At 31.7% G+C, this 22672-nt stretch overlaps 1 protein-coding gene across 3 annotated transcripts in view; it reads right to left on the bottom strand.

The window, feature by feature from the left end:
* Positions 1-22672, bottom strand: part of htt (huntingtin) — a 595026-nt gene that overhangs the window by 444019 nt on the left and 128335 nt on the right. For all 3 annotated transcript variants that reach the window (XM_085807902.1, XM_085807903.1, XM_085807904.1), the window contains exons 9-10: positions 17257-17343; positions 4019-4183 (exon numbers count right to left, since the gene is read on the bottom strand). In XM_085807902.1, the coding sequence (XP_085664028.1) occupies positions 4019-4183; positions 17257-17343 (252 nt within the window). The remainder of the gene's footprint in view (positions 1-4018; positions 4184-17256; positions 17344-22672) is intronic.

The raw sequence follows: 22672 nt of genomic DNA, 5'->3' as shown, positions 1-22672 counted from the left end.
GTTAAAAACCAGTTAATATATTACCCATAAATACTACAGTCAAAAGTCGTTAATCCGGACTCGTCGGGACTTCGGCGATTCCGGATTATTGATTTTTCTGGATTATAGATCATCAATTTAAATCTGGTAGGATGGCATGCAGAAATTATAAAATTAAAAATATGAAACAGTAATTTATGAAATAAAGAACAATTATGATCTAAAGGGTATCAAAATTTACAAAAAGAAAAAACTTAATATTTATTTGTTTACTTTATTAAACATTTATTTCAATGTAAGTTGTTTAAGTTGCTTCATTTCAGGCGATAATACTTTCTCTTTAATTCTATTAAACAGACATAATTTCTTGTTTAGTTACAAAGTTCCGCTGTTCAAGTCTTATAATTGCTGTGTCGAGAATACTGACTAATTTGTCAATCGAAATTTTTTCATTTTCAATAACCTCTGTGTCACATTCTTCACTATCGGAAGCGAATTATAATGACGAGGAACTTGATTTAAATCATATCAAAGACGGAGTACATCGAGATGAAATACTACATTTAGTAAGGAATTATAAGCCAAATAAAATAAAAACATCTGCCCTGAAGATAAGGATAGTGCTGACATATCAACTTTCAATTCATTGAGCGCTGTGTCGTTTCCCTCCCCCCGCAGAGCAGCATGAAATTGATAAACATATTTCGGAATGATTAGATAATCAAAGTATATGCCTTTATCCATTTTTTGCAGCAATTCCACTTTCTGTTTAATGGACTTCGAAACATACTTTTGCTTCGTAGATCCTTTACATATTAGTAAATATCGGAAATTCTATTTGACATAATCGAAAGTTCAAGCTTACTTTTATGAAATTGCTCTAAAAGTCTGCAAAAAATAATAAGCCGGATCCAACCCGATTAAATTAAGGAACAACGCAATCTGCAACATCAACTGAATTAGATAATTTTAGCTTAGCTTATACCGTCCGTTATACATTAAACGCGCATTCGTAAACGTATTATGCACATGCGCATGCACACATGCATATTTGCAGCCGTAAAGATCTTACGCGCACGTGTAAATGCCTATGCGCATGCGTCAACGCGACGCATGTGCAGAAAGTTTGTAGCTTTGAGGTTCGGATTATAGATCATTCCGGATTATGGGTGTCCGAATTAACGACTTTTGACTGTATATTAAAAGCATTCCTGCCAAAAAAAAAAAAAAAAAGCAGACAAAATATTGTGACTAAACCTATGCCGTGCATGGAATATACATGATGATAGCGGATAACTAAAATGATGATGCAATACAGGAAATGTGGAATTTGATAGAAGAATAACCAGAATAAAGTATTGAACAATTCTCCCTGCCATGCAGCGGTATAGAACTCTATATATTATATGAACGACACAAAAATCAGACATGTTCGAAAACTAAGCAGTGCAGCTCTTTACATTAGTATTTTTTAAGGCAATACTAATAGATTTATAGTTATTTATTACTTTCCACTGTTCTACTTATATAAAGAAGAATTCAATTCCCTTCATGTAACATTTATTACACCTATAAATTATAGAAATGAAATTCTTACAAAGGGATGGAAGGGAAATAGAAATAACTTATTTAAAAAACAAGCTCAATCAAACAAAAATTAATTATTTTAGGATTTTCATTTAGAGTGCTCACATTAGAATCAAATAGAATTCTTTAAACATCATTTTAAAGAAAAGGAACACATCACTCCTAGCTATAAAGACAAAAATTTAAATTTTTTTCCAGCTCTTCACAGCGTACAAAACTAATAATAGCCAGTGTATGTTAAAAGACGAAAAATAATTTTATATACATCTTAATAATTAAAAAGCAAACTATTTCTCATAAAATAGAATAATGTAGTATGATAAATAGTATACAGCATGTTCACAAAAGTCCTTAGGCAGATGTTGTTTTTACAGCCAATGGTCATAAACATATACTTCCAAATACAAAAATGTTCTGACAAAGTATTCATGCTTCTTTTATTTTGATACCAAAATAATAATAATAATATAAAAATTACTAAATCTTAATTTCCTACACATTCACCCAGTCCTTATATTTAGGAAATCTGTATAGTCATTATAAAAAATAAAATACAAAAAATGAGACTCCCATACAAAGAATTTACTAATGTGTAACATTCTTAAATTTACAATTTTATTACAACTGGCAGGCCCAAAGAAATTTCACACAAGTAATTTTTGTTTTTAGATGCTAATAATACATCATTAATACTCTCATGAAATTTTATTGCTTTAAGACCATAATCCCATACAACAAATTCATTAAATTCGAAATATTTTTCATTTTTAATTTATGCAAATAAGATATTACAAGTTGGTTATGTGCCAATACTGAAACCTGCCAGTGCTTTCTAGAACACTAATTCTATAAGATTCTGTGAAAAAGACCTTCTTTTGAAATATCATATTGGTTGATACTTTTCACAACAATCTGCATAGATATGCTTGTCACATAGCTTATTAATAACAAAAGCCTTTTTTTTAAATAATGTTTTATTTGAGTACAAATGAAAACATTTTGTTCTTCAATTTGTATGGCTCCTGAAAATGATGTCAAACTAAAAATTATATATTTGGTTCAATTTTTATTAGATGGATGTCATATTTTTTGTACTTTTCCTTCAATAATGAGTATGAAATCTTCCTAACTATAAATATAAGAACCAGAGGAATGTACAAAAAATCTGATTTCATAATTTTTATAAAGCCTTTTTCTTTAACCCTTTCGCATCGAAGTCACCTCAAACGCCCGAGCATTCAGACATCGGCTGGATGCCCAAAACGCCTGAATAATTTCCTACCTAGTGCTTTCTCCCATCACGTTACTGCATTACTCACTGCTTTCAGGTGTTGTTAAATGACATGTAAATCATTCTTTTGAAGCTACGAACAGTAGTTCTATTATTTTAATGTTCCTTCACTTTCCTTTGTTTACTGTCAGTGTTCAAATTTTGATGCTCGAAGTAGCAATCCCATCCCAAGGGGGAACTTCACACAGGATGAAAGTGTCCGAGAAAGAAGTTATCACTTTACTTAAGTAGGTTATTGCTATTACTGTAGTATTCAATTTGTCATGCGGGAAGGAGAAGCACTCCAGGAGAAATTCTTAAGACACGGGCATTTTCGATGTTTGGGGAAAAGAGATTTCGCCCTTTCTCGATGTGAAAGAGTTAATTAAAAAATGGCGAAACATGAACATTTCCATCATTTTTCTGTAAGTGGAATGAGTCTATGACTAAATGTCATAGAATAAGTCTGTGACCAAAAGTTGCAAAAATAAAGGCTAGGTAAGAACTATGGTGGAAAGGATGTGTAATTCAGAATGTCCTTTTATGCAGCTTCACAGTATACAATAAATTCATACTATGAGGATAACTTTGCCTTAAGAAAAATAACTTTCTACAAAATTACAAATTAAACTGCATGTATAATCATGTAAATATTTTTTTGCACTGAGAAAAAATACATAATAATTCAATATTTATATTTTCATTTATAATCTTCACATTCTCTTATTAAATTATTTTATAGCTATACATTGCATTATGTTTTTAGTGTGAAAAATGTAAAATACTTGACATTCCACAATGAAATTTTATGTCTACCTCCTCTAATTTTTGCTGTTACTTCTTTTTAATCAACAATACTAATTTTTATTAAAAATGATTAAATTCCTCTTTCATCAAAAGCAAGTAACTGAACTAGAACAATGCATAATTTGAAAAATCTCACAGGAAACATTGATAAGATCCGAGAACTGCATGTTCTATCATATATTTTTGAATGAAAATAATTTTTTAATTGTAAGGCAGTTATCCAGAAAAAGTGCAGCAACGCTTATCTAAAATGGGTTTAAAACTGCATCCATACAAGTTTTAGCAACTTAAAGTTTTGTTACAAGATTAGGTTGAGAAAATTTTGTGGACATTCAAGTCATAGCATCTTGCAGATATTTGATACAGAGTAATTACCTGAAGCACTGGTGATAACAAACATCTCATCATTAGCTGAGTGTATTTTTACATTAGAACTATCTGAAATATCTTCAGAGTCACCATCAAAACTCACAGAACCATCACCACTTTGATCAAAATTACTCCTTGAATCTTCCTCATAACAACATAGCTGATCATCAACTGAAAAGAAAATAAAAATATTTAATTTCCTCTTCTTAATTAAAAAAAAAAAAAAAAAAAAAAAAAAACACAACTAAATGTTTTGCTTCAGAACTGGTTTTTATTAAATAGCTTGCTATCTAAAGTAACAGATGAAAAAATATAATTTATTCAACAATGGTTAATTTTGAGTACTTTCGTACTTTTTTCAAATATTTCTCATTAATAAAAATTTTGATATAGTTTTATATCAGGACCACTCTACTTTCCGTAAGTATAAGGTACTAGTGTCTCACAGGAAATGTCCAACCATTTATTGTCCAGATAACAGGACCCATTTGAACATTTCAACTTTCTATAGTTTTGAATACATTTCAGTTTTTCCTATCTGCTTCCATCCAGAAAAATTGCAAATCAAAGTCTAAAAACTCTATTAGAAAATCATGAATATGATCCTGCTGAAATGCAGTTTTGTATATTTGCAACACACCACAACATTCTCTCTGAATCAGTATAAAATAGCCTTTCACAGATTCTTTCTCTTAAAAACTGAATATTTTAAAATTTCATTTCAGCATATGACAAAAATGTGCAGTCTATTGAATACATAGCTCATACCTGGGGAAAACCATATACTTTTCTTTTAAATACATAAATACGAATTTAATATTCCTTTTGGCTGAGAAGAGCGAGTTTAGTTAGACATTTGATAGCATCAAAATCAGGGATAGGAAAATTTCTTAGTTTAAAAGAATGCACTGAATAAATTTAGCTAAACTTCAAAATTGACATAGCTCTAAAGGCCTGTATAATACACAGAAAAATATAAGAAAAATAAGTAAATCATAAGAAACATTAACTACTTCATTTATATCACTTTTCTTTATTGTTTACAGACAAATGCAACAAACATATGACCACAGTAAACTTAAAAGCCAATTATAACCTGTGAAATATGTGTTCGAATGCTGGTTTTGAAATACCAATGTCTGTTGGTCAATTATGTAAATTAATGTGTTTAAGTGTTAGTTTTGAAATAGCAGTGTCTATTAATCAATTATGCAAATTAATACTTGCATTACATATAAGTTTTCATATAAATAAATAAACTACCTAAAACAGAAACATGAAAGATTGCAATAAATCAAGATGAATCAAAATAATTTTGTGGCGAAAGCACATCAGAAGTATTATGATGCTTGATGCTAAGCAAGTAAATTTTTCCCATTCAAAGAGAAAATTTATCAGTGGACTACCACTTATGCTAATAATATTCCAAAACACATTTCTGGAACTTGAACATAGCACATATGTATAATCTATAGTTTTTTCATACTTTTCATAACATGCATTTTTTTGGGTGTATGAGTGTGTGTGTGTTGAAAGGGGTAAATATCTATATAATTAAGCTACAATACTTTCAACTTTCATAATGGGTTTTTCAAACATCATCCATAGAACATTAGTTTAATAGTTTAAAAATGCCAATCATAATAAAAATAAAAAACTTTAGAGCTAAAAAATATTAATTTTGAAACTGATAAACTCAAAATTGAGTCATTTTCAATTAAGTTTATCAAGATTAATCAAAAAACTCTATTCGAGTTAGTTTGAATGAAAAAGGTTATACTTTATTGTGTGTTCCAACTTACTTCAAAAAACAGAGTTTTGTCTGAAGTGACATAAAAGATTTAAATTAATGTACAAATCAGTTTCACTAGCTATGCACTACCTAATGGCTGTTACAAAAATATATATAATGAAAAAAATATTGTTAAAATTAACTAATCTTTTATAGTTTTGATAAGAATGATTTTTAAAAACCTTGAAGAAAATGTTATTTTACTGCACAAATTTTCTGTCTCAACAACTTTTGCTACACAGGTAATGTTTTAAGACTTACATGCAAGCAATTTCTTAAATAATTATGTCTTTTCTTTATGAAATAAATGCAAAATTCCCTTATGGTATTAATTTGTGGTGGAATAACACCAGAGCAAGCATTTCAACCAATGATTTGGCATTACTGTTTTGATCAATTTCTTTTTAGAGTATGAATTTATGTTCGGTAGGTAGAATTTCTGGGGATTTATTCTCAAACTCACTTTGATTCTCTGCCTGGAATTGTGCTAATTAGATTTTGTGATTCATTTTCATCTTTTGAAGCTATTCTCATTTGTCCATGAGCCATTTTCATTTTTTGAAGATCACAAAACATCTAACCTTTTTCATTAGCCGGATCCATTTCGAAGATTAAGGAACAACACAATCTGCAACATTACTTGAAATAGATAATTAAATAATTTTAGCTTATACCGTCCGCTATACATTAAACGCACACGCGTAAACGTATTATGCGCATGTGTAAACGCCTATACGCATGCGTCAACACGACACATGCACAGAAAGTTTGTACCTTTGAGGTCCGGATTATGGGTGTCCGAATTAACAACTTTTGACTGTATTACACATTTAAGTAAGAAAAGAGTAGCAGAAAGTAGTTTTCTTCGTTGTCAAAAAATCTAAGCATGAATAATTTTGGGGATGGTTTTTTTAAAGAAGGAGAGTGCTAAAACTTATTTTCAGGAAGTCATGGTACAGCTTGATGTGAATAAAGTATAGTAAAGTATAGAAAACAAAAGTGCTCCCTCCGGCCATCAAGCAGAAACACCTGAAGACTGATGAGAAACACATGCTGAAACAGTTGGTAAGTCAGTTTTCTAAATTATTTAATAAGATCCTTGTAAACCACAGCACCAAAATTGTAAACCACAGCATACATGCATGAAATCCTCGCCATACAGCAAAGCCCTACTGCTATGACAGAATCAAAGAGCATATCATCGAAAAGCATATTAACCCTGAAACCACCAATTCTCAAATTTTTTTCTCCTCTTCTTTCCAAAATTTTTGAGTGTAAATCAATTGATTACTGATCTTTTACCTCTAAATAACACAAAATGACTGCAGAATCATACATGTTTTAGGTCTTAGTACTTCAAATCGGATGCCTTTTAAAATTTGTTTTCAATGAAACAAAATAACTTCCTTTTATTAATATAAACAACTTTAAATTTCAAGTTATTCATCACATATCATGATTTCTATCATAAACAATAAAAAATTGCAATAATTTAACTGCATATATATATAAAAAAAAAAAACCTCTATATGTATGGCATTTGTTTTGTGGTTTCAGGGTGCAACCACTGAGCCACCAGAGCATTGTGTCACAATGCTCACAATCCTCTAGAGCCTCGGTGGTCATGCCTTCAAGCCACTGCTCTTCACAATGGCATTTGCTAGCTTTTCAAATAGGAATGTTTATTTTTACCCGGATACAGATAAAGAGATTTGAAACCACAGAGTGATTGTATTACTAAACAGTACATACACCTGCCCAGTAAAAAGGTCTTTCTTTTCCAGAGACTTTTCTCTGACCTCAACACACTCAGGGTTCGTAGCCACATTTTAGTTACAAAAATAAGCACCTATAAGCACTTTTCAAGCACATTTTAAGGAAAAAATAAGCACCTGTCTAATTACATTATATACAACTGCATAACCTTAAAAGAAAAATTAGACTTGTAATTTAAAATATGAGCAATGCAATATTTATTAAGAGAATGAGCACTGAAATTTCAGTTCAAAATATAGAAAATAAATAATAAAAAGCCATATTAATTGTACTCGTTTTGGACCTAATAATAAATACAATTTATTTTTCCACTCATATTACTATTTAAATAATTTAACTTAAATTCTGAACATTTTCTAAATTTTCATTGCATAACAGTTTTCCCTTAACATGTATTCCAAGCAAAGTAATTTAACCCCTTAACTGCCACGGGCGTATATATACGCCTTGCTCAGCTGATGCGTTAACTGCCCCAGGCGTATATATACGTCCTTCCAAACTGCTATCATTTGCTTTGCGCTGCTACACCTAAAATTATTCGCAAAGTTAACGCATCGGCTGCGCAAGGCGTATATATACGCCCGCGGCAGTTAAGGGGTTAAGTAAAAAAGAGGCACATTTCTGAAATCAGAAGACGGGAAATTGCTTCATGCAGTCATCCTTTAACAGTAAAAGCTTAACTAACCTGCATACTTGGAAATTGCCGAATATTCCGGATAGTAACTGGAAAAAGAGGAGTGGGGAAGATTGTAGCCGTTCTTTAGATTTCTCGGCTAAATAAATGATTTTGACATTTCGATATGTGCATCATGTAAAAATAGACCAATGGAACTGAGAAATATTCTGCTTAGAAAGCACAGTAAAACTCATTTTAGTGTTCATAAACAAATCTCGGACTGATCATCAAAATTAATTATCTCTGCAAAATACTGCAAACGTTATTGCGCAATGCGTGCGGCGTAGTTCTTCCACACATGATATTACGCAATCGGAATCAACAGCTGCCGCATATACTCATAATATAAGCATAACGATTATAATAAACATGAATATGAACTGACCACGCGGAACGAGAATGCAAATTATTAAAATCTTGATAGAAATTCAAATGTGTGTAGTATATGGGTGGGAGGAGAAGAATACTGAATGTACCGGAATTTTCTATCGTTTTTCGCAATTCTTTGACCAACAGAACGACGTGCACCTGTCTGTACTCTCGTGCATACCATAGCTTACGTTAATGGAGAGAAAGGGGGGAAAAGCAATTTCCAGGAGTATGATTCACCATCTGACGTTGCATATAAGGAAGAAAAGTTGTTTATTTAGTTTCGGCTTTGGTACGGGGGGCAAATGCGCGTTCATTAAAAAAAAGCACTAAAAGCAAAAAATAAGCATTAAAAAAAAAAAAAATACGGGCTTTAAAGAAAAAGTAAGCACCTATAAGGGCCTTTATATTTTATTTTCAAATATAAGGACTTATAAGCACTTGTAACGACCGCTATGAACCCTGACACTTGCTCCCCAAGCAAGTATTGTGATTTTGTAAATTATTTTGTGTGGTTTAAATTTAATGTAAACATACATTGCTATAATTAAAAATAGAAATTGTGTAAAGTTTTATTTAAATTAAAAATATTTTCTGAATATTATAGGATGAAATACAAATAAAATAAGTATGAATGGGAAACAAATGATTCGTACCAAAGCCAAAAATACCAAACCCCTCACAACCCATTAACAAAAAAAAACCAAAATATTATGTGCCAGATTAAAAAAAAAAAAAAAAAAAAAAAAAAACTAAATAACGCTGGGCGTATACCAGGCATTTATTTAAATAATAAAATTAATATATATATATGTAATAATAAAATTCCATAGTCAAAAATACACTTAAAATTCTAACGCTATGTTCTTTTCATTTTTAATGGCTACGGTCTCTTATTTGAAAGTACGTGGAATTAAATCCACAGCCCCGTAGTCAAGTTGTTTTTCCCGGCTTTTCTACACGTACAAATATAGAATGTTCTGGAGATATTTAAAGCGAACTGGAATGGCTGACGAGGCAGACGTCATTTCTTGGAAGCTCCGCCTTTCCAGAGGCTATAAAAGGACTCGCAAAAGAATATCGGAGTCTTTTCTTTAATGTAACGATGCAGTAAACTTCATACAAAAAGTTATTAGTAGTTCTTTTTTATTTACTCCGGAGGTCTTATTTTTTGTAACTGCTATTTTCTCCTGAATAATAATAAATGGATCCTGTTTTTTTAAACTTATCGTCTGACACTTTGAGCTACAATTACATCTATGATTTTTCACCAATCTATTTATTCCGGACAAAAGCTGGTACATCACATATATATATATATATAAATTTAGATCCAGGCAGTGTACGTAGCGTATTCGGAAACTAAGTACCGTTTCATTCTAGTGCCGTCGCAGCGCTGTGGTAGGCACCCGCGCATGTGCACTAGTCTTTCTTGTTCACTGATTTTCAATTGTCGCCATTTTAGTTGCTCTATGTTGTGTTTTCAGTTTGCTGTGCACATTCAAAATGTTTAAGACAATTAGTTCACCCGCTGACTGTGAGATTCATGCCGTGATTAAATTTTTGAATGCGAGGAATGTTAAACCGGCCGAAATTTATCGTCAAGTAACAGAAGTTTACGGTGAATACGCGATAAGTGATGGGATGGTGAGAAAGTGGGTAAGAATGTTTAATGCAGGTCGAACAAATGTCCACACCAAGGCTTGGAGTGGTCAGCCTTCTGTTGTCCCCGATGATTTGGTAAGGAAAGTTGATGAAACAATTCATGAGAACAGATGCTTCACAATGACAACTCTTTCAGAGGCAATTCCACAAATTTCACGTACCGTTTTGTTCGAAATTGTGTCTGACCGCTTGAATTATCGCAAACTGTGTTCCCGATGGGTTCCAAAAATGCTCACTGATGTTCACAAAACAAAGCGACTTGGTAGTGCCCTGACATTTCTCACGCGGTACAGTGATGAGGGAGAAAACTTTTTAAACCAAATTGTGACAGGTGATGAAACTTGGGTGTGTCATTTCACACCAGAATCGAAACAACAATCGATGGAGTGGAGACACACTCATTCTCCGAAAAAACAAAAGTTCAAAGTGACAATGTCATCACAAAAAAATCATGCACTGTCTTCTGGGATAGGAAAGGCATTTTGCTTACTGAATTTCTTCCCAGAGGTGAAACCATTAATATATATATATAATATATATATATATAATATAACAAAACTAAGGCGTGCCATTCAAAACAAACGAAGAGGAATGCTCAGTAAAGGAACTGTGTTGCTCCATGACAATGCTTGGCCCCATACTGCTGGTGTCACTCAATCGTTAATTCGACAGTTTCATTGGGAGCATTTCGATCACCCACCGTACAGCCCGGACTTGGCGCCGTCTGACTATCACTTGTTCCTGCGCATGAAGCGCGAGCTTGGTGGCAAGCGCTTTGGATCTGACGATGACACGAAAAATGCTGTGGAGTCGTAGTTATCAAAACTGGCAGGAAGTTTCTTTGACGATGGTATACAAAAACTGGTCACCCACTATGACAAGTGTTTGACATTGGCGGAAACTATGTTGAAAAATAGTGTAAGAAATGTATTTTCATGTAAAAATAAAATTGGATTCGAAAAAATTGTTTTACTTTTTTTTTTTTTTTTTTTTCAAAACAGTACTTAGTTTCCGAATACGCCTCGTACATTTTGTAGCACAAGGAAGAAACCTCATAGAACAAGATACATGTGCGAAACGTGCAATGTTGGTCTATGCATGTACCAAAAAGACAAAACATGCTTTGAGCAGTGTCACAAAAAAAATTTTTTTTTCTTTGAAATCTAAAAATAAAACACTGAGTTCTTTTTTTAAATCTTTATTTTACTGAGTTTTTTAATCCATTTAACTGAATGTTCTTATTACGTAGGTACTTATATTTTCACTGCTATAGAAAAATTACATAAATGTTTATTTTTTAATTTTTTCTGAAATTTTACTTTGTAAAACAATATAAAAAAATTATATATTGCAATTCTTACATACATTTTTTTTAATTCATAAATTTCGTCATTTACTAGAAACACGAACGGAAAAAAGTAAGTTCCCCCCCCCCAAAGTTTCAAAGTCCTACACGCGCGCTGGTTTCACAGTGCGACCACCACCCACAGAACAATAGGCATGAGTAGATGTTTTTAATTCATATATTATTTGACTCTAGGATCATAATATTCAATTTCTAGGGTTTTTTAGTTAAAAAAAATATATAAATAATATTGCACGTGTCAAAGGGTTACGAAAATGTTGCAAAATAAGATAATAATTCTCACAAGTAGCCCTTATGTTAGCCTGCTAGTACCGTGACAAAAAAAGAATAACCTATGGACCATAAGACATGGCATTTTGCAGTGGATTACTAAATATCCCATTTATCCACAGCTCATAATTGAAGAAAAAACTAAGATAATCAACAAACTACATGATGACGCTAGATCTTACTTCAGGATATTTTCAAATATGTGTAAAACCAGATGATATGCCCAAAACGCATTTATTACAGAGTCAGATATGTGCTTTTTTTGAGAATGCCTTTTGGCTTATGCACAGCTAATGCCACATTTCACAAAGGCATGGATACTATACTAAGACTTACTTGGAAAAGAATTTACTTGATGATATAATTGTAACTAGTAAAAATACAGCCAAACACACTACAGATTTGCCCGAGGTGTTTTTGCTTCTAAATGAAGTTGAAGGCATCAAAATGTAAATTTATGGAAAAGGAACTTTGTTACTTAAGCTATAAGCTATCTCAGAAAGAAATGGAAAGAGGATTCCCAAATAGTTGCAATAAAAAATTACCCGCCACCAAATACAGCAAAAAAGTTGTCCTCATTTTCGGGCTTGTGTTCTTATTATAGGACTTTTATCAAAGATTTTGCCCAGACAGCAAAACTAAAAAGAAAGAAACCCAGATTTACTTGGTCACTAGAAGTAAAGACAGTGAGTGTTCAAAAATCTTAAAACTGCGTTAAGATGAGCTAGTTTTGAAATTTTTTGAAAAAATCTGTTCTTTGAAATCTAAAAATAAAACACCGAATTTTTTTTTAATCTTTATTTTACTGAGTTTTTTATCCCTTTATCTGAATGTCCTTATTAGGTAGGTACTTATATTTTCACTGTTATAGAAAATTTACATAAATATTTATTTTTTAATTTTTTCTGACATTTTACTTTGTAAAACAATGTAAAAAAATTAAATATTGCAATTCCTACATACATTTTTTTTAAATTCATAAATTTCGTCATTTATTGGAAACGAGCACGGAAAGAGGTACACGCGCGCTGGTTTCACAGTGCGACCACCACCCACAGAACAATGGACATGAGTAGATTTTTTTTAAATTCATATATTATTTGACTCTAGGATCATAATATTCAATTTCTAGGGTTTTTTAGTTAAAAAAATATTTTGGAAATTTCAGGGAGCCAATGGGAGCTTAGAATTTGCAGATGCTTAAAATTAAGAGATTGGCGTCATGCTGATGCAAAAGGGACAGCGGTATTTATTTCAGTAAGACTCTTAACCTAAATCTGAGAAATTATACGGCTACAGAAAAAGACTTATTAGATGGGCTCTTAAACTGGAAGAATATACAATTTACTCATGGTGCAGTGGACACTTATTCTGGATAAAATATATCAAAAAAGACTTATTAGATGGGCTCTTAAATTGTTACAGATTGTGGACAAAACTCGTAATGTATCACTTTTAAATTGAAATCCACGATCACTAATGAGTTTACTTGGCATTGCAAAACGCCAGTTGCTATAAAAGGCTCTTGCGACATTCTCAGCTGAAATATTTTCTAAAGGAATTGCTTTCATAAAATTCGAAAATCTATCTACGCAAGTAAGACAATAAATACAGTCAAAATTCTTTAATCCGGACTTGTCGGGACTTCGGCAATTCCGGATTATTGGTTTTTCCGGATTATAGATCATCAATTTAAATCTGGTAAGATGGCATGCAGAAATTATAAAATTAAAAGTATGAAACCGTAATTTATGTATTTAAAGAGCAATTATGATCTAAAAAGTATCAAAATTTACCCCCCCCCAAAAAAAAAGCTTCATATTTATTTGTTAAACATTTCTTTAAACGCGCGCATGCGTAAAGCATACATTACGCATAGTCGAAATTAGAAAATTGCAACCAGAAAACTATTCGATGTGTATTCGTGATATTTATAATGACGAGGAATTTGATTTAAATCATATCAAAGAGAGTACATCGAGATGAAATACTACATTTAGTAAGGAATTATAAGCCGAATAAAATAAGAACATCTGCCCTGAAGATAAGGATAGTGCTGACAGATCAACTTCCAGTTCATTGCGCACTGCTTCGTCCCCCCCCCCACACACAGCAGTGTGAAATTGATACAGATTTCGGAATGGTTAGAGAAACAAATCACCTCCCTGTCACTTTATCCATTTTTTGCAGCAATTCCACTTTTTGTTTGATGGACATCGAAACATGCTTTCGCTTTGTAGATGCTTTGGTAGCACCAGAATTGGAAATTCTTTTTGACATAATCGAAAGTTCAAGCTTACTTTTATAAAATTACTCTAACAGTCTGCAAAAAATAATAGGCCGGATCCAATTAGAAGATTAAGGAACAACGCAATTTGCAACATTAACTGAAATAGATAATTAGATAATTTTAGCTTATACTGTCCGTTATACATTAAACGCACATGCGTAAAGGTATTATGCACATGTGCTAACGCATTATGCGTAGACGCATGCGCAGAAAGTTTGTACCTTTGAGGTCCGGATTATAGATCATTCCGGATTAAAGACTTTTGACTGTATATGTTTGCACACTTGCAAAAGTTACATTTCTGATGGTCAATCAAATGTTCAAGTGCAAGCTAGCAAAGCTAAAATAAGAGCTAGCAATACCCATGTAATCAAAAATTAGGCTCTCAAACCAACATTAAAGTTTAATGAGAATTTTTAAGGTTAGCACAGGAATCGTTTTGAATTTAAGGTCTAGTGTATATAAGTTATTAAGATGTAGGATTTTATCCAAATGGTAGTCTTAAAATACTTCTATAACAACATACATTCTCCATCTTATAGTACACTTTGATGCAGACCAGACGGGGTGAAAAATTCACTGTAAACTGGAAAGTGTATAAAAAGATTCTGACAGAATTGAATTGAAAACGAAAGTTATGTAAAATGCATTACATGTTTTGCTATAGTATTTTTCTTCCCAGATGATTGCAAGGGCAGCAGATGGTGATAAAAATTTAAGAGTATTATGAAGAATTGTTTTGTGGAGACTCATCTGTAATGTAATTAGTTTTCAGCTTAGATGTAAGCTTCCTTGCTTGTAAAAAGTTGGCTCTTGTTTATTTAAAATTTAAGATCTTACCGAGATCATGAAAGAACCATTGCAATTACTCAAATTCTGGTGGGGGAAAGACAGAATTTTACTTTGTGTTAATTAACCAGGCATTTTATGTTTTGGATCTGAACTGTCACTTCTCAAACCAGAATGCAAATTTACTTTGCATGTACTCATAGAGAGGTTTTTAGATTGTCAGAAAGAGCATTATCTACCTCTCAAGGCCATGTTATTAGGCTGCTATATAAGATGTGATTACCAATCTTCGGCCTTCCACTATAACTCCTGATAGTTGATATTCACACTGGTTAAATTTCGAGCCAACTTTGCATTGACTGATTTGTGAAGCCTTTGGCTACTAGTTTATTTGAATTTAAATTTTACATTTGAACTTAATGTACTTAGTTTTAGTTACAGTTTATGATTGACAAGACAATATCTAAACTTCAAAATTTTTTTATTTTAATTTTAATGGCATTCTTTAAGATTATCTGAATCTCAGTTATTTCATAGATGTTACCATTCTCAACTGATCCTTCAGATAATACCGATCATTTATTTTATGTGTGTTTCGATTCAGATAATGTAGGAAAATGTAGATTTACACAATAAGTGGTTGAAAAGTAAAACGGCACATCTTTGTGTTTGTATGCGCAGGCATGTGTGCGTGTGTATTTAACCCTCTGAGCGTTATGGGTTTAGCCCTGAAATTTCAAAGTTCCTCAAAATGTCATGAATAAGTGACATTTTCTTGATTTTAATTAAAAAATGACTCTTTCATTTTGTACCTTGATTCCTTTTCTTCCAATATACATCTAAACTGAAATCAGATACATTAAAAACTAGCAGAAATTTTCATGTATAATGAATGTGGAAGGCAACCTTCAGTACGGAATTTTCCGGCCGTAACGCTGAGAGGGTTAAACTAAGGGCACAGATATTTTGCTGTATTTTGTAACATTAAAATTTCATTTTTCTCAGCAATACATAACTTACATGATCATCTCTTAAGAGCTCTATTCCATTAATATTTTTTATGAGCCTTGAAATCACCAATTAGACAAAGTTCAAATGCTTATTAATGAATATTCTATAAAAGATTCACATTAATACACATGTTTATCAATGTTTATCTGAAACTCCCTCCTGCAGAAGAGTTTCAAGACAATAGCAGCTTCCTTTCAGAGATTAATTCTGAAATGGTGCAGTTTAAAAAAAAATTATTATATGCATGTTACTGTTTTTATGACAAGAAGGTGAATATAAATTCGTTATATGTAGGATTTTATTTTCTATATTCTTTACCTTACACTCTCTCTCTCTCTCTCTCTCTCACACACACACACACACACACACATATATATATATATAATTTATTTTATAGTAAATTATTGAATAAATTATCTCTTTTGAAAAAAGTAGTTAGAATTCTATTGAATTTACTCATTAGCACATTTAAATTTATTAAAATGGAACAATCAAAAGCAAAAATGCAACAAACAAATTAATTATAATCACTGATCAGAAATTAGTTTTTTTCAAGGGGAACAAACTAACTTCTGATAAATTAATAATAATTAATTGATGCAAAAGCGTTTTATCTTTTTCTCAAGAATCAGGACTAAAAAGCTCTTTAGTAAGACAGAGTTAAAATTATTCAAATTGCTAATTAAAAATCAGTAAGAAATTGGCAGTTCTCTAAAATTGATTTTTAATAAGCAATTTGAATAATTTTAACTCAATCTTACTAAAAAGCTTTTTCAGTCTTTATTATTTGATTACTTTGCAGCTTTAGTGCAAGTATTAAGCAATTTGTTACTAATAACTACATTGTTTATTTATATATACATAAGGAAAAGAGTGACAAAATTTGTAGAAAACATACCTGAAATTAAAAATATTAGGGAATAATAAAAACAACTTCAAAACGGATTTCTTAAACAATATGCACTAAAAGAACTGCACAATGTCAAATGACAAGACAATGTTTTGGAAGGGGATGCTTGAACATCAACAATAATCTAAAACTGACTTATCATGTAGAAATTCATAAATTAAGTACTCAGCTAGCAAAATATAGCATTATTTTCTAAGGAGAACTATACAAATCATAATTTTTCAGTCTAGATCATTTACTAACGGAAACAGAATGTTGAAGAACTCTTGAATGCAAAAGATAAATGCTAGGAATTCTTTTTTTATTATGAATATTTTACGAGAATGGTACCTTTTTTATCAGGAATATAAATGTCCTGATCATCTTCAAGAGCTGATTCATCAACAGATGTCGATGATGGAATCACACTATTCTGACCTATATTAAAGTAATTTAAATAAAAAAAATCAGTGGAAGATCAGCTACAGAGTAATAGAAATTCAGCAAAAATTAAAACAAAAATACAAATTTAGCAAAAATTAAAACAACTCTAAAACACTGTTCTTTGCAGCTATATATGATATTCATATTCCAAAAACATAATAATAAAAATTCTGAATAAGATTAAACTTTTGAAGTTTAAAAATGCAGATAACCTTCTATAAATTAAATAAAATGATTAAAAAAATTTCACACATCTAAAATTATTAAATAAAAATACATGGTTTACAATCTGTAGATTGCTAATGAAAGAAATACGATCATAAATATAAATCACAACCTCTACACAAATTCGGAACAAGAAATTTGAGATACTCCTTACTTAAAATCTAGCACGCTTGATTACTCAAAAACTGTGAACTTCTGTTAAGAGCAATCTGGAACACAATACGCTGAGTGGGTAAGTTCAGTAAAAAGGACAATATTGAAGCCAGTTTTTAATTGTAACTAACAAAAATTCCAACTTAATATACATCTCACTTACTTATTAGCAATAATCTTAGTCTACCATGTTCTTGAAATTGAAAATCAAGAGGAAAAGTCAATTTGAGACATTGCAACTAAAAATTCATTATTTAGCAAAAATTTCAGGTGGTTTTGTTCACTTTATTAACACAACAAAGGGATTATAAATTACTAAAATACAAATTCAGAAAAGAAATGTTAATTCTTGATGCACATATGAGGTACTTACAACATATTCACATGAAAAAACAAAAATGAAATAACTTCAAAAACTATTAAAATGACATAGTTTACTTGTACAGTCAAAAGTCGTTAATCCAGACTCGTCGGGACTTCGGCGATTCCGGATTATCGATTTTTCCGGATTATAGATCATCAGTTTAAATCTGGTAAGATGGCATGCAAAAATTACAAAATTAAAAATATGAAACCGTAATTTATGAAATAAAGAACAATTATGATCTAAAGGGTATCAAAATTTACAAAAAGAAAAAACTTAATATTTATTTGTTTACTTTATTAAACATTTCCTTCAATGTAAGTTTTCAATGTTTCATGTGATAATACTTTCTCTTTAATTCCATTAAACAGACATAATTTCTTGTTTAGTTACAAAGTTCCACTGTTCAAGTCCTATAATTGCCGTGTTGAGAATACCGACTAATTTGTCAATCGAAATGTTTTCGTTTCAATAACCTCTGGGTCACTTTCTTCACTATCGGAAGCGAATTATAATGACGAGGAACTTGATTTAAATCATATCAAAGACGGAATACATCGAGATGAAATACTAAACTTAGTACGGAATTATAATCCAAATAAAATAAAAACATCTGCTCTGAAGATAAGGATAGTGTTGACAGATCAACTTCCAATCCGCGGCGTGAAATTGATAAACAGATTTCGGATTTCAAAACATACTTTTGCTTTGTAGATACAAATTACATATTAGTAAATATATATTGGAAATTCTATTTGACATAATCTTTCTAATCTATCATAATCTAATAATGACGTTTCTCCCCCCCCCCTCTGCCGCAGAGCAGCGTGAAATTGATAAACAGATTTCGGATTTCAAAACATACTTTCGCTTTGTAGTAAATATATATTGGAAATTCTATTTGACATAATCGAAAGTTCAAGCTTACTTTTATAAAACTGCTCTAACAGTCTGCAAAAAATAATAAGCCGGATCCAATTCGAAGATTAAGGAACAACGCAATCTGCAACATTAACTGAATTAGATAACTTTAGCTTAGCGTAGAACTCCGTTACACATTAAACGCGCATGCGCACAAACATATTCGCAGCTGTAAGGGTCTTACGCGCTCTCGTAAACGCCTGTGCGCATGCGTGAACGCGACGCATGCGCAGAAAGTTTGTAGCTTTGAGGTCCGGATTATAGATCATTCTGGATTATGGGTGTCCGAATTAACAACTTTTGACTGTATATAACTACATTAAAAACTACATTATCGATACAATAGATTTAAGAAATTAATGGTATAAGAACATAATATTTGTCACTTTAAGGATTATAAAACATAGAACCACTCTACATTATTACTAGTGTGGGTGTTAATTCTGCCATTATATTAACAATTTGCTTCAACTCAATTGCCTTAAGTCAATTTTAAACAATTACTTTTTTGAATGAATTCCCTTTCTCTTCTGGCCTTCTACAAACTAAGAATAAATACAATGAATGATGTCATAAATACAGTATTTTACAAAAATTAGGGTACATTAATTATATCCCTTTCAAAATGCTCCCCTTTTGTAGCAATACACTTGTCCCACGTTTATGTCCATTGTTGAAAACATCCGTGGAAGTCTTCAGAAATCAAGCTGTTCAGGTACCTTGTCCTTTCACGTTTTATCCTCTCCACATTGTTCCAGTGTCACCTCTGCATGAGCATTTTGCATTTCAGAAACAAGAAGAAATCACAGGGAGCTAAGTCTAGTGAGTAGGGAGGGTGATCTAGGTTTGTAATCCAATTACAGGTCAGAAACACAGACAATCACTGATAAATGTGCAGCGGTGTTGTCATGATGTAGCAGTCATTCATGACCACAACAATAATTTGGTCGCACTTGACGCATACAATCCGTTAAGCGCTTTAAAGCTTCCACATAGAAGGTACTATTAACTGTTTGTCAAGGAGGATGAAATTCATGCTGGACAACATCATAAATGCCCCCCTCCCAAAAAATTGATCGGCTTTTTCGACCTTTTTTCATTCAAGGTTCATCTTTTGCTTTCCATTCCTTGCCCTGTGATTTCAGCTCGATGTTATACTGACACAACCATGATTCATCACCAGTGATGGTCCTTTTAAGGAAACCGGAAGTCTGGGTGAAGTTTTTCCAGTCGGTACAGCATTTGGTCCTTCTCAGCTTTTGGTTGGACGTTAGCAACTTTGGGACAATTTTCTCAACTCCAAACGTTCTCTTAAAATCGTCTGCACAGCTGATTTTTTACTTGATAAGCGATCATCCAGACAGTTAAACAACGATCAGAAAGCACAAGAGACCGCATACATTCAATGTTGCCTTCAACAAAGGATATCAATGGTTGCCCTGGCCTTGCCTCTTCTTTGAAGTCTTCATGGCCCTCAATGAATCGTTTGATCTACTTCAAATAAGCAGTTTCTTTCACTACATTATTTCCATAAACAGCCCTCAAGTTTTTATAAACTTCCTGAGAGCTTTATCCAAGTTTCAACAAAAATTTGATGTTGATTCACTGTTCCATCTATTCACTGATATCCATCATTAACAAGAACAAGAAACAGACACCACAAAAAAATTCCACCTCTAGCTGTACACTCCCTTCAACTGTCTGGCAGTTATTGCCACTCAAATGGGTTCTCTGCTAACAGAGCAGCAAGTGTGTATGTCATAACTTCAACTCATGGTCACCATAATAGCTCAGTTTGCATATTCATTGGACAGATATACATTAAAAACATATACTTTATGAGAAAAATGATAAATGTTTTAGTGTTAAAAATTATTATCAGTAAAATTAGTCAATTTGTATACATGCTTAATTTGGTATAGTCTGACCGCTTCATCCGTGACAATGAGCGCAAACTCGCATGCACCATTCGGACCGAATTATTCTCAAAATAGAGTGGAAGGATGGAGACTTTCTTTCCCTCCAGCATAGCTCTTTCTGGAGAAGAGAAGACCTTTCACATCGCAGCAAGTAATACTGCCCCTTTTGGAAGAGTCTGTGTTTTGGCAGAATGCCAACCAGGGTTGTGCTTGAGACGATTGAACTATACAGCAATGTAGAATTTGAGATACACAATTAGAGTTCTTCGATTACAATATTAAATTCTACGAAGATGATAGACAAAAGGCAGGGCAATTTCTTATAACTTCCAATGCCAGAAAGTAATAAATTAAAAGCATGTAGAAACTACTTGACTTTAAGATGACAACACACTTCAATTCATCCAATTCTCATTGTGCCATCATGTTAAACCTGTTTCATAATATTTGGTTCATATCAAGTATTAATAGCCTGCATTTTGTATTAATCTCATTAGAGATCACTTAATTTTCATAGAAAACTGTCATAGAAATACTGAATTTTATGGATTCAATCAGGTTTCTGAATGAAATATGTGATTAACCCTTTGTCGCATACAAATAATCTAGAGAAGTTAAATGAAAATGTTTGTATTTTTTCTACTTAAAATAACCTTAGTAATAATTTTAAAAAATTAATTTTATTCAAATTTCGTTTCAAATAATTGCTACAGTTTATAGTCCACTACAGTGGACAGCATGCACATACGTACATGCATACAAATCTCTTCCCAACGATTTATGGTCATTGCATTTGAAATCATTTCCTGCCTTGTTTGCAGTGATCATTACCATCTTCTAAATGGTAAATCTACAACTGACATGTACACTGCTAAAAAAAAGGGGGGACAGTGGTATATCTCCCATTCTACTGCCCGATTGACAAAATTCAAACTGTGTTTTTCATGTCTCGAAAGTGCGACTTAGGATATATATTAGATTTATATATATAGCACTATTCTAACATAGGTATTTTGACACAAAATCGGACTTTTTCTGAAATAACATACCAATTTTTTTACATATTTCGATTCTACGACTCAGATTATGCCAGAATACCAAATTTTGTAAAAATCGTACGAATAGTTTTTAAAATATTAGCTCTCAAAATTTCAGCTCCTCAATGTTAATTGAATTTGGCAAATATTTATAAATATTTCTTTTTTTATTAAACTTTTTTATTTTTCCTTTCACATTTCGAAATTTATGTTTATTCCAAATAAAATTTACCGATTTTTGGGGTTCTATTTTTAAATAATTCTTATAAATTTTTCGAAAAAAATTTTGAATTATAACCTATAAAATTTTTACCTTCATCTTAAAGCAGTTGTATTTCTAAGCATACCAGCAAAAAATTAGACTTTTTTATTCACAACGTTCAAAGATATACACGAATTTACATATTTTCGCGTTTTGAAATTTGGCATCTTTTTGAGCGATAATAACGCCAAATGTGGTTTACGGACTTTTGTTACAGTTAATTGCCACAGCTATTTTTTAACCTTAAATTTCAAATAAAATTTTACGGAGAATTAATTATATGAAATTTTTTCCCTCAATGATGCATAATAAATATTTATTAATACTATATGAAAAGCTATTTCTTTTTAATTTTAGATCATATTATTCACCTTTTTAACTATTTTTTTTTAATTTCTCTCTTTCTTCCTTTTTTTAAAAAAATATTTGTAAGAGTAAATTT

The sequence above is a fragment of the Stegodyphus dumicola genome, chromosome X1 (genome assembly GCF_044657685.1).
Source record: "Stegodyphus dumicola isolate Sdum_Otavi_A_Nest chromosome X1, ASM4465768v1".
Lineage (NCBI taxonomy): Eukaryota > Metazoa > Arthropoda > Arachnida > Araneae > Eresidae > Stegodyphus > Stegodyphus dumicola.
This window is presented reverse-complemented; position numbering and strand designations above follow the sequence as displayed.